A 14,899-nucleotide genomic window follows, 5' to 3' on the forward strand; every position below is an offset into this window, starting at 1 on the left:
CATCTTACCATGAATTTATACTTAAGGAATTCCTACTTATATATATATATATATCCTTATATATGAGATAAACCATTGCACAAAAGACATTTATGACAGAAACAGACAAATGGTATCATCTGTGTCTTAACCAAAGCATGGCAATAAATTAAGGAAATGAATGCATCGAGAAAAGCCTGGGAAAAAAAACTACTGGAAAAACTATGGGATCTACTTTCCACAGCTGTGCTTTTTCAGTTACACTGCAGTTAACTATAACTCCAATTTCCACTTAGTTATTTGCAAGAAATTTCACGTCCACAAATCAATTGTGTGCAACATCATTGACAAAGTCTCCTTCACCTATCTGCTGAGCACCACAGTGAAGTTCCCCTCCAAAAACAGAAAAAACGGAGATAGTGGCACTGTTTGCTTCCAAGTGATTAGAAGCACACACATCAGGATTGAAGCACATGAACAATAAGATTTATTCATTAGCATGAAGCGTCAATATTAATTTAATGTCCAGTAAGTTTGTATTTATGAAAAACAGTTAAAACATTAATGGTTATGCCAAGTTCATTTGACACAAATCTAGTTATTGCTATAAAAACCCTTTAGTTGAGGTAAATGTCTTAACAATTCAACTAAACTAAAACACCTTTTAAGAAAAGGACTCACATCCCTAAGTGAGTTCCTACAATGAGGAGTGATGAAGCCGTAATGAGGCCTTAACTTAAGAAGAAAACTTGAGGGACTGTGCAACTAGACTCGGATGCTTAATTCCCATTTTGTGAGATCCTGAGATAAAGTCTACTGTTGTCCTACTTCTACTGTATCGTCATTGTCGTCTCATTCGTCATTTTTTAGATGGATTCCCCTGTCTTCTCGATGAAGGTGGCAGTATGTTGCAGATCCTCCAGTTCTCCGTTGAGCTTCCAGGCCGCTGGAATTGGATCGGGCCAGGTTTTCTCTCGGAGCGCTTGGTGGAGCGGGCAGGACTGCAGCAGATATTCTGTTGTCTGGTTGCCTGTTCTGCAGGAGCACAGCTCTGTGTTGCCAATACGGAGTTTTGTATATAGGTGGTGTTTCAGGCGGTTATGGCCTGTCCTGAGCCTGAAAATGGTTACCTGCACTCAACGAGTCAGCAGGTAGTATGGGTCTGCTCTGTTGTGGCTGGCATGTTGCTGCTTTCACTTGTTCAGCAGTTTAATCTTAATGATGGTCCTAGATTCAGAGTAGCTGGTACATCTGTCCATCTGGTGTTTTTTAGTGCCTTCCTTTGCCAGAGAGTCAGCAGTTTCGTTGCCAAGCACATTGCAGTGGGAGGGAATCCACTGCAGGGTAACTGTGTGACTTAAGCAGAGAAAGGCGAGAGAGGAGGACAGATCGTTGAGTTCTGGACTGAAGGGCCAGCAAGATGGACAGGGCATCGGTCAGGAAGACAACATTGTGGCTGGCATAGGGGCTGACCTCAATGTGGGCTGCTGCTGTTTTCAGGGCTTCTGCTCCGGCTCTGTGGTTGGTGGAATATAGGCCGGTAGCAAGGCAGATCTTCTTCTAGTGTATGAAAATTAAGAGATTCAAAAGTGTGTTTAATGAGCTTGTTCTTGCTGCCACACAGCTGATTCAACTTTAAATATGGTTGTATGTCCAGAAGGAGAGAAGGAACAAGCAGGAGAAGGAAAGAAAAAGCAACGAAGAATTTGGCTCAGTGGGAGTGGGAGTATCTCAGTTCAACTGCTAAACAATAAATCTCAAAAATGAGGGACACAGGGTTATTAAAGATAAAAATTAAATATAGAATTAATAATTAATATAAATATTATATAATATATAATTAATTTAAATCAAATTGATACTCTAAGATTGCAGATAAAATTAGCATTTGAAAAGAAACTGGCCAAGCTGGCTGGACTTTTTCCTGTAAAGGATTACAGAAAAATAAAACTGCCTAACACATAAATGTAGCCATACATACTATATGTTATTCTGCAACGAGGAGTAAGGTAATAAACTGAGACTCAATCAGACTGACACCAGCCTTCTTATATGGAGTCTTTCTGCAGAATCAGACCTGACAGCTGCTCCAGTCCCTTGTGTGCTTCCCCTGTATCTGTGCTTTTCAGTTAATGTTAAAGGACACAACACAACTGTCTAAGATGATATAGTGATGCTTTGAAATGCTCACTAGCATACTTTATCTTAAATGCACTAAGAACTAATAACACTATTGTGAAACATTGTGTATACGTGTCTGTATGAGAGAGCATTTGACAAGGTGACAGCTTCAAATTCTGACATCTGTGTTTACAACACATGCAGATTTACTAAGTATCCTATATTTAGTGAGCCTTCAGCTCTAAAACAACACTGTGAATAGAGAGCTTCTGTAGTTAACTGAAAGATCACAGAGATCCATTTCAGATGGCCAACTTTACTGTCAAAAATGACAAAGTATGTCTGGTTGAGATCTTTAATCAAAATAGGACTTAAAATTATTTTCCAAACTTTTATAATCTATCAAATGTTTCCTGAACGCATCTATGAAAATGCTTTTAGTAATGTAAATTTTTCTCAGTTGCAGATTTTACTTTTTTTTGTTAGGCAAAGTTTACTTTTTCCTTACATTCCACATCCTGGACTTTAATGGGATCATTGTAAAAACATTAATGTCTGACACAGTAACACATCAATTCAACAGGATTCTATTAATTATGTCAACTTTGTGTGTTTTGTGTCTTATTCAATGCCAAATTTGCATACTAACTGATTCACACATCTTTTTTTTCCATTTTCTCTCAGCATAGGAACAGTGATTTATAATTCTTCAACTGCTCATGATCAATTACTTTCATACAAGAGGGGCTTGAGAGAAAGTGTTTTGATTTTCTCAACAGATCTAATAAGAGTAAATTTTCTCAAATGTGGACTGCAGTCCCACTGAATCTCGCCCAGTCTACATTGTCAACTGAATTGAGTATTTTTTTTTATAAAATAATAGTAATAACATTTACCGTTCTTGTAAAGATTACTTAACTTGAGAGCATGTACAAAAAATTGGTGAACAGTTCACACATATAATAAAATGACACAATATTCATGAAAATTAATACATTTTGAAATAAAATGTTAACTTAAGTGTCAATCCAGACATTTGGAGAGCATCTTTGACTCTTTGGGGAATTATACTGATACTAATAGATACTAATACTGATGCTTGGGTGGGGGGATGTTTGACAGAGTATCAACACGGCGTGCAAGGTGCACATCCAGGACCAAGAAAGTCCAACACTGGACCCTCAATGTCTCCCAGATCTGTGAGCCAATAAGAAAAGAGGAAAAATCCTGGATTTCATTAGCTTCTACCAGAAAAATAACAAGAACAGGTTAATGAAGTCATGTTGTCTGAATGTTAAAAATCAGTAAAACATAGGTTCAAGAAAAAACATATTGCCAGAACAATAAAGGGATTTGTAAGGTTGGAACAAAAAAACGCCATAAAATTGTCAAAAGTTTATTTAATTCAATTTATTTATTTTTATATAGTGCCAAATAGCAACAATGTCATCTCAAAACACTTCAAAGATACAGTCCAATTCAAGCCAATTGGAATCCAATTTATGCAAATACAATCATATCATCGTGGAAATTTTGATATGGGCATGCCCTACTGCCCATTTCTGCCCCCTTGCTGCTTTGCTTATGAGGTTACAATATGTTGTGGTCCAAATCGTCCAGAGTCTTTAAATTATGTGTGTACGATAAACTATGGCCGAGCAAAAGGCTTCCGAATTCAGCATGTGTGTTCATTAGCATTAAAGTTACGATAGAATTAATGTTGAAAATTATCAAAAATTGTAAATGCCACCCCAATGAGACTTTAGGATGTTGTAGTCCAAACCTTCCAGAGTCTTTAAAAGTTTGAAGGATGTCTGTACGATAAAGTTTGGCCGAGCAAAGCCTCTCCAAAATCAGCATGTCAATCATTAGCATTAAAATTATGACCAATTTAACAAGTGTCATATCTCAAAAACCGTAGTAGCCAGCATAAAGAGACTCTAATATGTTGTAGTCCAAAGCGTCCCGTGTGTTTGAACATTTGAACGATGTCTCTACGTTATAGTGCGGCCGAGCAAAAGTCCTCCAAAAATAGGCATAATAACATAGCATAGCATCAGCTAATAGAGCATGTCTACGTGATTTAACATTAGTATTTTAGGCTTCCCTGAAAAATGCTAATGATGCTAGTATGTTAGCATTTTAGCATGATGTTAGCATCTGCTGGTACTGTCTAAGTTCGTTCTGGTTATGTCTGAGGTGGCTCTGGTTATATTGCATTCACTCTGAGGCTCCCCCTTAGGAATGCATAGGATTTGTGTTGCCACGGTAACAAACCTCATGTTAACGGTTGGGCAAATTTTAACGTTAAATTTCTCAGAAACCATAACAGCCAGCATAATGAGACTGAAATATGCTGTAGTACAACGCGTCCCGGGTTGGGGAACATTTTAATGATTTTTCTACAATGACCTGTTGCCTAGCAGCAAGGGTCCAAAATCAGATTTACAGTTTTTAAAAAATTTAAACTTAGCTATCGCAAAAACCGGAGCACCTAGCGTAACGAGGCTTAATGACCATTTAGTACGAAGCGACCCAAGTCGAATGATGTCTCTATGATAAAGTTGGGCCAGGCAATAAGCGTCCAAATTTCTTCGCTTCCTGGCTTCTACCGTTACCATGGTAACGCTTTTGATTGAGACAAGTAAGGCCCATCGAGGCACGATGGAGATGCACGTAATGACGTATGCTGCGAGTTTCGGTTCGGGCCGAATTAACAGATGAATTTTTTTCGTTTTCGTAGTAACAAAATGTTCAGAATCCTCATAGAAATGCATTGGGATGACTCTACAAAAAAACCCAAAAAAAAATAATTTAATCACAGCTTCATGAGATTTGAATGTGTTGTAGACCGACCACAGTGGGGCGAGTCGTGGAATATATTAATGATGTCTCTACGACAACCTGTTGCCTAGCAACAAGCGACCAAAGTCAAAATGATGGTTTTTAAAAATTCAAAGTTCAAAATCTCAAAAAGCGTAATAATTCGCATAATGAGGTTGTACAGGCGCTTAGTACCCATCAGCCTGAGTCTTTGAAAGTTTGAACGATGTCTCTACAATAAAGTATAGCCGAGCGATAAGCGCGCAAATTTTCCACCTTTTTTCCAGTTTTCGGCACCTAGCGTTGACACGGTAACACTTTTGAACAATAAAAGTAATGCCCATTGAGGCATCGTGGAGACGCATGTATTGATGTATGCCATGCGTGGCTTCACATTGCGGTTCGAGCCGCATTAACAGACGAAAAAGCGTGCGGAATAATAATAAAAAGAAAAGGGAAACTTTTCTAGATACTAGAAATCGCAATATGTGCCTGCCAAAAGGGTTTTTCGTACGTTTTTTTTTTTTTAGGGAGGCTCTAGGTTTACTTTTATTTACTTTTTTTGTAGTTAGTTAGTGGGGATTGCAATTGCAATATGGTCATGCCATTTCTTGGCATGCCCATAATCAAATCAAATTAATTAAGTTCTAAAATTTGTCCATACAGAAACAAGTTGCTTGGCTAAGAAAACCAACAGATTGCACTGAAACTTCACTATTGATTCCCTATCCTGAGCGTACATGAGGCAACAATGGAAAAAACTCCCCTTTAACAGGAAGAAATCTCCATCAGAACCAAACTCAGGGAAGGTGGCCATCTGCCTTGACCGGCTGGGGGTTGAGAGGACGGGATAGAGGGAACAGCAAGCTCCATAATACCAGACCAGAGATGCTGCGAAAGAGAAATACAAATTAATGACAACAAAAATGTTGCGTGTACATGGAGAAGAAAGAGAGCAGAGTTAGTGGAGGTGCATCATGGCAGTCGCCCAGCAGCATATGCCTATTCATGGGCATCACGTCGACGAGACCGCAGCCATATTTGTGTCCAATTTGACAGTTCTCCTCAGTTTCGCTATGGCGGCACACACCTCACACTTGAAAGAGATATAGAAACAACGATTGGTTGCGACCCATATGTATTACCCTCAACCGTATTTTGTCCCCTAACCTCTGCAAAACGCCTGCCCCAACTCATGTTCCCGGCTATTTATATCTTTTTGATCCACAACCCCTCCCCCTAGCCGAGACAGCCTGAAGGCTTTTAAGAGCACGGGTGCCTACCAGTATGCTGTTGCTGGATGAGTGAAGGAATCACGGATATGGCACCTGGAGTCAAAGAAATTATATGTCATCACAGCAGTAAATAATTCGATAACAGTTTTTAAACGTGTGGTTTTGGTATTAGTTTACCATTAACGTTACCCTGATTGTTAGCTAGCGAGTTGTTAGCGCCGGAGCTAACAACTCACTAGTTTGTTTATATTCCCACTTTAGCATGTTGCCAGCTGACAACCATGCTTTATCATGCATGAAGGGAAACATATGTGCAACTTTTAATGTAAAATAGACTGTTTGTGGTTAATTCAGATCATGCCAGTGGTCTCTTCTTATTGCAGCCAGCCATTTATTCCGCCAGTCAATGTCCTTTGGGATGGAATAAAGCTGCATTTTGGGGTTTCTTTGTCGAATGCTATCACATTTAACAGCACAACATATTCTATCTTGCATCTTTCAAATAAGGCCAATTTTTGGTCTCTCGCCGATTTTCCTCCTACTCCACTTGTTCTGGTAACGTGACAATGCTGTATCCTGTGACCTCAGTGCTGCGGGCGGACACAAATATGGCAGTGCGAAAATAAAGTGATGTCATGTGGTCCTGATGAATAGCAGCTTAACTATGGGATATTTCAGGTTCGTCTGAGCCATCTCTAACTGTAAGCTTTATCAAAAATTAAGGTTTTAAAACTTATCTTAAAGGTAGAGAGGGTGTCTGCTTCCTGAACCCAAACTAGCAGCTGGTTCCACAGAGAGGGACCTGATAACCGAAGGCTCTGCCTCCCATCCTCTTTTAGAAACTCTCGGAACAACATGTCCACCTGCAGTCTGGGAGCGAAGTGCTCTGTCTGGAAAATATTGCACTTTAAGATATTATGTGGCTTGGTCAATTAGCTATTGTTCCTCTACTGGCTCACCTCAGGGATGTGTTCTCTCTCCCTTACTTTTTATCTTTTATACAGACATGTGCAAGAGTGTCTATGAAAACAGGCACATTTTAAAATTTGCAGACGATACTGTCATTGTAAGTTTATTGCACAATAATGAATCCAGCCATGGTCCAGTCTTGCAGGATTATCAGTTGGTGCGATCTTTCTTACTTGGTGCTTAACATATCCAAAACAAAGGACATGATTATTGATTTTAGAACTCAGGCTCCAAACCATTATCCCACAGTCATTAATGGCCAATCTGCTGAATGCGTGGACAATTATAAGTATCTTGGGATTGTCATTGATGAAAAACTGACTTTTAACAAGAACTGCAAAGCTGTATGCAAGAGGGGACTGTTTTATCTTCGGAAACTGTTCTGTTTTAATATAGACAGAACTATGCTGACCCCATTTTATCGTGCTTTTATTGAATCACTATTATCTTTTGCTTTGGTGTGTTGGTTTGGTTATCTGTCACTACAGGACAAAAATTCCCTGAACTAAATCATTAAATGGGCTGGGCGGCTAATTGGCAAGCCTCAACTCACCATGTCTTCTCTTTATGACACACAGTTACAACGTAAAGCCACCTGTATTCTCAAAGAAGGCTCACACCCTTTGCATGGCGAGTTCCAGCTCCTTCGCTCTGGCCGTCATTTTGTGGTCCCTAAGAGAAGGACAAAACAGTTCAGAAAGAGCTTTGCTCTGACATCAGTTGTAACGCTGAACAGTAAAGCCCAGAGGTGAACAATCTTGTTCATACCGAACAACTGATGTTGAAGCACTTTTGAATTATTTCACTTTTTATGATTGTATTTGTTAGGACTGTTGTTATCTTGTCTGTCATGATGTATTTTACGTAGCTGTGATTTTGTACTGGGATCATTGAATTCCTGCCTGCACAACAAATTTACCAGTACTATGGTAGGGTACAGATAAAGAAACCTAGAGCTTTATATGTGAGGAACAGAATTTTAAATTCTATTCTGTATTTAACAGGGAGTCAATAAAGAGAAGCTACAACTATAGAAATATGATCGTCCCTGTTAGATCTCATCAGAACTCTGGCTGCAGCATTTTGGATCAGCTGGAGGCTTTTCAGAGAATTTCTGGGACAGCCCAAATGTAACGAATTACAGTGGTCCAATCTTGAAGTGACAAATGCATGGACAAGTTTTTCAACATCACTCTAAGACAGGATGTTCTTAATGTTCTTAGTGAAAGAGGGCAGACCCAGAAACCAGTTTTATATGTGCATCAATGGATAGATTCCGGTCAAAAATAACTTAAAGGTTCCACACTGTAGTACTAGAAGCCAAGAAAATACCATCTAGAGTAACTATATAGCTAGGCAGTTTCTCCATGAAACGCTCAGGTCCAAAGAGAACAACTTAAGTTTTGTCTGAATTGAGAAGCACAAAATTCAGAGTTGTTGGTCTTTATGTATTTGAACATGCTTGTAGTTTAGCCAACTGATTACTTTAATCAGGTTTCATAGGTAAGTACAGCCGAGTATCATCAGCATAGCAAAGAAAATTTATGCCATGCTGTTGAATAATGTTACCTAATGGAAGCACAGATAAATTAAACAAATTGATCCAAGTCCAGAACCCCTGAGGGAATCCATGACTTACGCTGATGTGCGAGGAATTCTTTGTTTACAAGAACAAACTGGAATCTATCAGATAAATATGACTTAAACCAGCCTAATGCAGTTCCTTTAATCCCAATAACTGTCACGGACCACAGGACACAGATGCAGAGTCGATTTCAAGGCAAGAAGGTTTATTTGAAATAAACAAGTTGAGGATCTCCAAAACAGGGCACAACTAAGGGCTATGAAAATCCTGAGGCACTCTCCTCAATAATTATGTTGAGGAGGGTGCAGCTATGCAACTTATCAAAAACCATAAAACTCTCTCCACTCTAGGAGGAAAACAGAAAAGGCTATTAAAGATTACAAATTAACTTTACACACTCTCCTAGTGAGGCGGACCAAACAAAAGACGCTCTCTTGAAAACAAAGGCATTATGAAACTTTAAAAGAAACAAAAACTCTCTCCTTCTAATGGAGGCTCTAAGAAACATCAACAATAAATCAAAGACGTAACACTCCACTATCGGAGGTTCTATGAAACCTTAATTTAAATCAAAATCACTCCTTAAGGGAGGAACAAAACAGGCTATGGAACTTAGCGTGACTAAACTAAGGCTATGGAAAAAACTTACAACAAAAGATAGCACTGTAGGAGGATCGCTCAACTACAGGCTCTTGGATTCAAGGCTGTAGTTTACTGTGGGACAAGGACGCTCGAGTGTGGCAACAGGTTGCAACACACTGGCACAAGACAAGGGAGACACAGACTATTTGAACAGAACAGGAGCCATGGGGAACAAGTGGAAACACTTTGGAATCAGGGAAGACAATCAGACACTTGACACAGGAGAAAGGGCAAGGTTACTTTAATCCCAGTGACGTTGTTTTTAAATTTTCTGGATTTGCTTCTCTTGTGTTTATTGAATTATTTAATTTGGGTTGTCTGGAGCAGACACAGTCATATGGTTGTGGAGGGGCAGCGGCAAGTGGGAAGCTGCAGAGAAATGTGTAAGACTACAACTCTGCATCCTAGTCTCAACATTGGGTTTTTGGATGACTAATGAATTTGTCCATATTTCTAGAAATGAGAGCTGCTTCTTCCAAAGTGGGATGGATGCCGTCTCTCCTCATCAGACCAGGTTTTCTCCAGAAAGATTGCAGATTATCTATGTAGCCCATGTTGTTTGCTGGACATAATCTAGGCAACCAGCAATAATGAATTGGTATTTTACCGTATTTACATTTATCCCTAGCCAGCAGTGTCAATTGGATTCTGCGTTGTCCGCTCTGGCCCCAGGAATACATTTGCCTATGGTAGCTGGTCTCTAATGCCACGTTTCTGACTACAGAGCTGCCAATTACCAGCGTTTTGTCCTCATGGGGTGTGCCGCTGAGTGGGGCAAATCTGTTTGAAGTGTGGACAGGTTAAAGATGAAGTACAAGCTTGACTTTAGGACTATGCCTTTTCTTCCTGACCGTCACCCACCCAGCCAGCGTGGGGTCCTGGCTGCTCAGGTTCTTCTAAGGGGCGGCTAATGGAATTAGCTATGCTTTGTATGCTAGATGGCTCGACACCGACTACAAGGACTTGCTTTAGTTAACAGGTGGTTTTCAACAGTGCAAAGCCAAGCTTCTAATTCAGATAACCTCAACTCCAAAACTACAAGAAGGCTACATTTGTTACATGTACCATTATCGCTAAAGGAAGCAGAGGAGAACCAGAGAGAGACCTAAAGGGTCTAGGCTAGAGAACCAGACACACCACTAAAAAGGGAAAATTAACACCAAGGATCTGTGGGAGTGAGTGTTAGACTAGAACAAGTATGCGATAGAGACTATGCAAACATTTGTAACTTTTTACACATTAAGCTTATTAATTTCTTAAGAGCTCGACTGGACAAAAACAGTCTAAATACAAATCTGGCTCTAGAGATACTTCTAAAGCTTATATACTCATATATATGTCTATAAATATTTTACTGATCTACTCCAATTTTACTTGGAAAGAAGCTCATGAAGTCATCACTATAGAGAGTTACATACATAGATGGAATAGCCTGGCTACAGTGCTGAAAAGAAGCTGTTCTTATTCTCTTCTGTCAATGATGAATAGTAAGCAGTTCAAGCTTTGCGAAGGGCTTTCTTGTGTGTTATTAAAATACATTTCCAGACTTATTTGAAATTTCAGTTATTGGAACGCCATTTAGGATCATTAATTGACAATTTGCTGTTCCATGAAAAATACTATGTTAAATTTTGAGTCAACATAACTTCTCAAAAGAATTACAATGAGAACAGATTATCTCTCTCTCTCAGAGAAAGTATATACAAAATGCATAAACACAGGTCCAGTGTGTGCTGATGGATAACTATAAGTGTGATATGTGCTATAAAACACTGTTCAAATAGTTTTTTCTAATTTCCTTCTCGTCTTTATTTTTCTTTCAGACTGCAGTATCATGAGCATGATGGACCACTTCCTCTACATCACGCTCCTCTTCCTGCATAAGCTTCTACCTTTAATGTTGGCCCACTAAAGACACTTTAGCCAAAGCTATGTCAGCCTCTAAGTCCTCACTTTCTATACCAAATAGAAACCAAGGAGCAGTCGGTGCCCTCTAGAGAGAGGGTCATATTTAATAGATTTATGCAGTTGCAGCACATCACTGCAAGGAGCTAAAGCAATGCAACACTGGAGACAGTAACTGGAATGTGGGAAGAGATTCAAAGGAGGAAGAGGACACTTCTCAGAAAGGACATGGAAATGTAGCAGTTTGACTGATGACTTAGCAGAATGAGGACCAGAATTTGAGCTTACGTGAATGAAGAGAGCAGGATTACTGATCCACATACAGCCTGTGCAGTGTGGCCATATGCAGCGCTGCCATTGCTCTGCCTCACACGCTCCCCTCCTAAAATATACTCATACTTTTTTTTGGAGCAATTTCACTGTGAGTTATGTTCTGCTATTCATTTGAAAATAGTCACTGTTGTTTCTTGTACTGAAGTCATGTGACCACCATGTTTTTTTGTTTTTGTGTGTTTTGGAGGAAGAAATTTGACCTGTCAGTCACTGACATATTTCTCAGTAGCTATGTCAGGCCTGCTCGTTATACATATTCTCGTTACCGTTCAAAACATCTGTTAGTCAAATGTCCATTCACTCCTCTACACACTTTTCCACACACTCACACATGCTTTTGCTCTCGTAACTGTGTTCCATAATGAAAACTAGTAGTAGGTTGATATATTTTGGAATAAGGAAAACCTTTCCACCATTGTTGTTAATCATCTCTGATAATGTTTATTTTTGTTAAATATCTTGTGATCAAAGTGACACATTTTATTTCTACAACACAGTTGTAGGTCAACAGCAGTTGAGATGAAGGTTTATTGTTTTTATAATAAACAGTAGATTACAAAGGTGTTTCATGTCTATTATTCTTTTCACCTCAATTTTTGTAACCTTTGCTATTTATGTTAACAGCTAATTTGGGGAGAAGCAATAAAAGCGGCTGCATATCAAAGTTTGAAGAGAAAAAAATAATTATTTTTGGCAAATTGCAAAATAAGTTCATCTCCAGGTAAGCAAAAATCAGACAGTCCAAAAGAGCAAGATGAAGGCCATGAAATAAAGTCAGGCAAAGAAAACCACAGGCAAGCAGAGACAAAAGAAACCAAACAGATCTATAGAGAGCACTATGCTGATATGTGTACTGAGGGACCAAAAAGATAAGGATAGCCGTAGGGGGGTTGGATGACTGATAATGGTATGCACCAGATTTAAGGTAGCCCTGGACAGGTGAGGAATGACAGGAATAGGACCAATGTTTCAAAAAGAGAATGAAGTGGTGCAAATAAAACTGATCTCCTCGATCAGGATGGCCTCAGCGAATCATCTGTCTCCATCTTACTCCATCCCAAGCATTCTCCTCTGTCACACCAACTCTCTGCATGTCCTCCTTCACTACATCCTCTAAGGTTGTCCTCTTTTCCTCCTGCCTGACAGCTCCATCTTCAACAATCTTTTGTTGAATATATCCACTCTCCCTCCTCTGCACATGTCCAAACCATCTCAACCCTGGCTCTCTAACTTCAAAGAAGAGATTAGAAATGAAAAAAAAATCTATTATCGTCCAAAGCATTATCAAAACAAAATTTGTTCATGCTCATCATATTACTGACCACAACATCAGAAAAAAGGAGAGATTTATCAATGATAAATAATCAGTCAATGTAAACACAAAAAACTTGTGCTAAAGAAAAAAAAAGTAGACTAGACTCAGTGAATAATTCCCTATAGTGAGCAATGCTGACCAACATGTCACTGGGGTCATCAGGTGGGAACCTTCTTTCATCAGTGTTTCATCTAGTTGGGCCCATGACACCTCCAGGAGGCTAGACAGTGATCACTGGCGTCCCAGAGTCACTCCCCTAATGCAAGCTACCCCAGCCTCTCACCAACTGCACACGTCATACCGGGGTGGGGACACAAACCCTGGTTTGGCTAGGGGGTAATGAAAGTATAGAGGGTGCCAGAGGTGGAGGCAGGACCTCAGGGTGTGTTTTGTAAGACGACCTATTCTGAGTTAGGAGCCTGCAACAAGGGTGCCACAAAGAATTCTGAAAACACCATAACTTGTTAAGATATAAAGGTTAAAGATATGGCATAAACTTAGGATATAAGGACATCAAAATGATTATGAGTCTTTCAGATGGAAATCTGTTGGAGCCATGTATTGTTTTGCTCATCATTATTTGGGGTTTTTGCCACAGTGATATGTGGGGTTTGGGTCACATGGGTATCATAGGTCATAGTTGCTGAATCATCTGCACAAGAGAGGAGAGAGGCTTCGTTTAGTTGTATTGCTTTGATACAAACGCAAAAGTGTACACGTTAATCCATCAAATATTGCGCATGTAATCGGAAGGCAACACGTAATCTTTTGTTGGTTATTAAATACTTACCTGGACCCACCGTGTTTAACTGAGCATCAGCATGTCAGCCAAAACATACAGAACCTATTCTCATCCTCTCAAGCAGGGATTGGAAAGCTGCAACAATATCTGTAAAGTTATGACGTATGAATGATGAACCAAACAATGTTATCTTCTTGTGTTAAACATGGAATACGAGAAGAAACAGCAGGAAACACTGGTTAACAGTTGTATTACTTCATATAAATGTCAAATGTCCTAGAGAAGTTGTTGACTTTGTTTTGGGTTTAACTATTCAGTACTACGGAGCACTCGGGGGCAATGTGGCTCCATAAGCCAATTAGTCATTTTCCAAAATAATGACTTCTTCGGTATTCTTTCATGTATGATCATGAAAAAGGTCATAAAATGCAGCCTGTGATATCACTGAGAACCTTAAAGCACTTGCACAAAGATATAAAGCACAGTTTCAAGATTCAGCTGAAAGTGAATCTGGGTGAGATCTTTTTGAGAGATCCATGGAGCAACTGTCTCTGGCTTGGATCAGAGTCAGGGCAAATGTCACTGATCGTTTACTTTGACCCAGATAAGGTCAGAGGTGTCCTGGTCTTATTTTCTCCAATACTCTCCTGAGACGGTCCGTTGTTTGTTCAGCTTAGTTAGCACTAAGCTATTAATGCATTTACGGGCAAAGAATGTTGTAAATTTCTCTTCCTTGATGTAGAAATCCCCCATCTCATATTTCCAGACTGACCATCCCCACAAAAGAATGTTGGAGTCATTTAAAGTCTTAAATTTGAATTAAATTCCACACTTGAGTTTGCTACACAGTCACGGAATAGATTCTAAAAGATGGTTTGCAAATCCCAGAACAATTTTGGCCCAAAATACATTTGTGATATGTTCAGAGAACATAGCAGAGTTCTTAGATCCAAGGACTCAGGTCAGCTGGTCCAGTCCAGAGTACAGACTAAACATGGAGAAGCAGCACCTGCCACCATTTTACCAAACTGTCACCAAATATAGACATTTTTTAATCCAGGTTAAAAACATTTCTTTCTCATGTGTCTATGCATGAAATCTGCACGGTATCTTTTAATTTATCTAAACTGTTACTTGTTTTTAATAATCATTTTACTCTAATTTTAATAATTTTGTTTATTTCTCTCTATATTCTTTTATGCATTTTTAATGCTTCTTCCACTCCCCGCTGCAATGCTTTTATTTTATGC

At 39.3% G+C, this 14,899-nt stretch overlaps 1 protein-coding gene across 1 annotated transcript in view; it reads left to right on the plus strand.

Moving 5' to 3' along the window:
- vstm2b (V-set and transmembrane domain containing 2B) overlaps positions 1-12,076 on the plus strand; it is a 30,557-nt gene extending 18,481 nt beyond the window's left edge. Inside the window, exon 4 of the mRNA XM_072381299.1 lies at positions 11,178-12,076. Coding sequence (XP_072237400.1) covers positions 11,178-11,266 — 89 coding nt within the window. The 3' untranslated portion in view covers positions 11,267-12,076. The remainder of the gene's footprint in view (positions 1-11,177) is intronic.
- The last annotated feature ends 2,823 nt before the right edge of the window (positions 12,077-14,899 follow it).

The sequence above is a fragment of the Leuresthes tenuis genome, unplaced genomic scaffold, assembly GCF_036924035.1.
Source record: "Leuresthes tenuis unplaced genomic scaffold, fLeuTen1.0.hap1 SCAF_2, whole genome shotgun sequence".
NCBI classification, from domain to species: domain Eukaryota; kingdom Metazoa; phylum Chordata; class Actinopteri; order Atheriniformes; family Atherinopsidae; genus Leuresthes; species Leuresthes tenuis.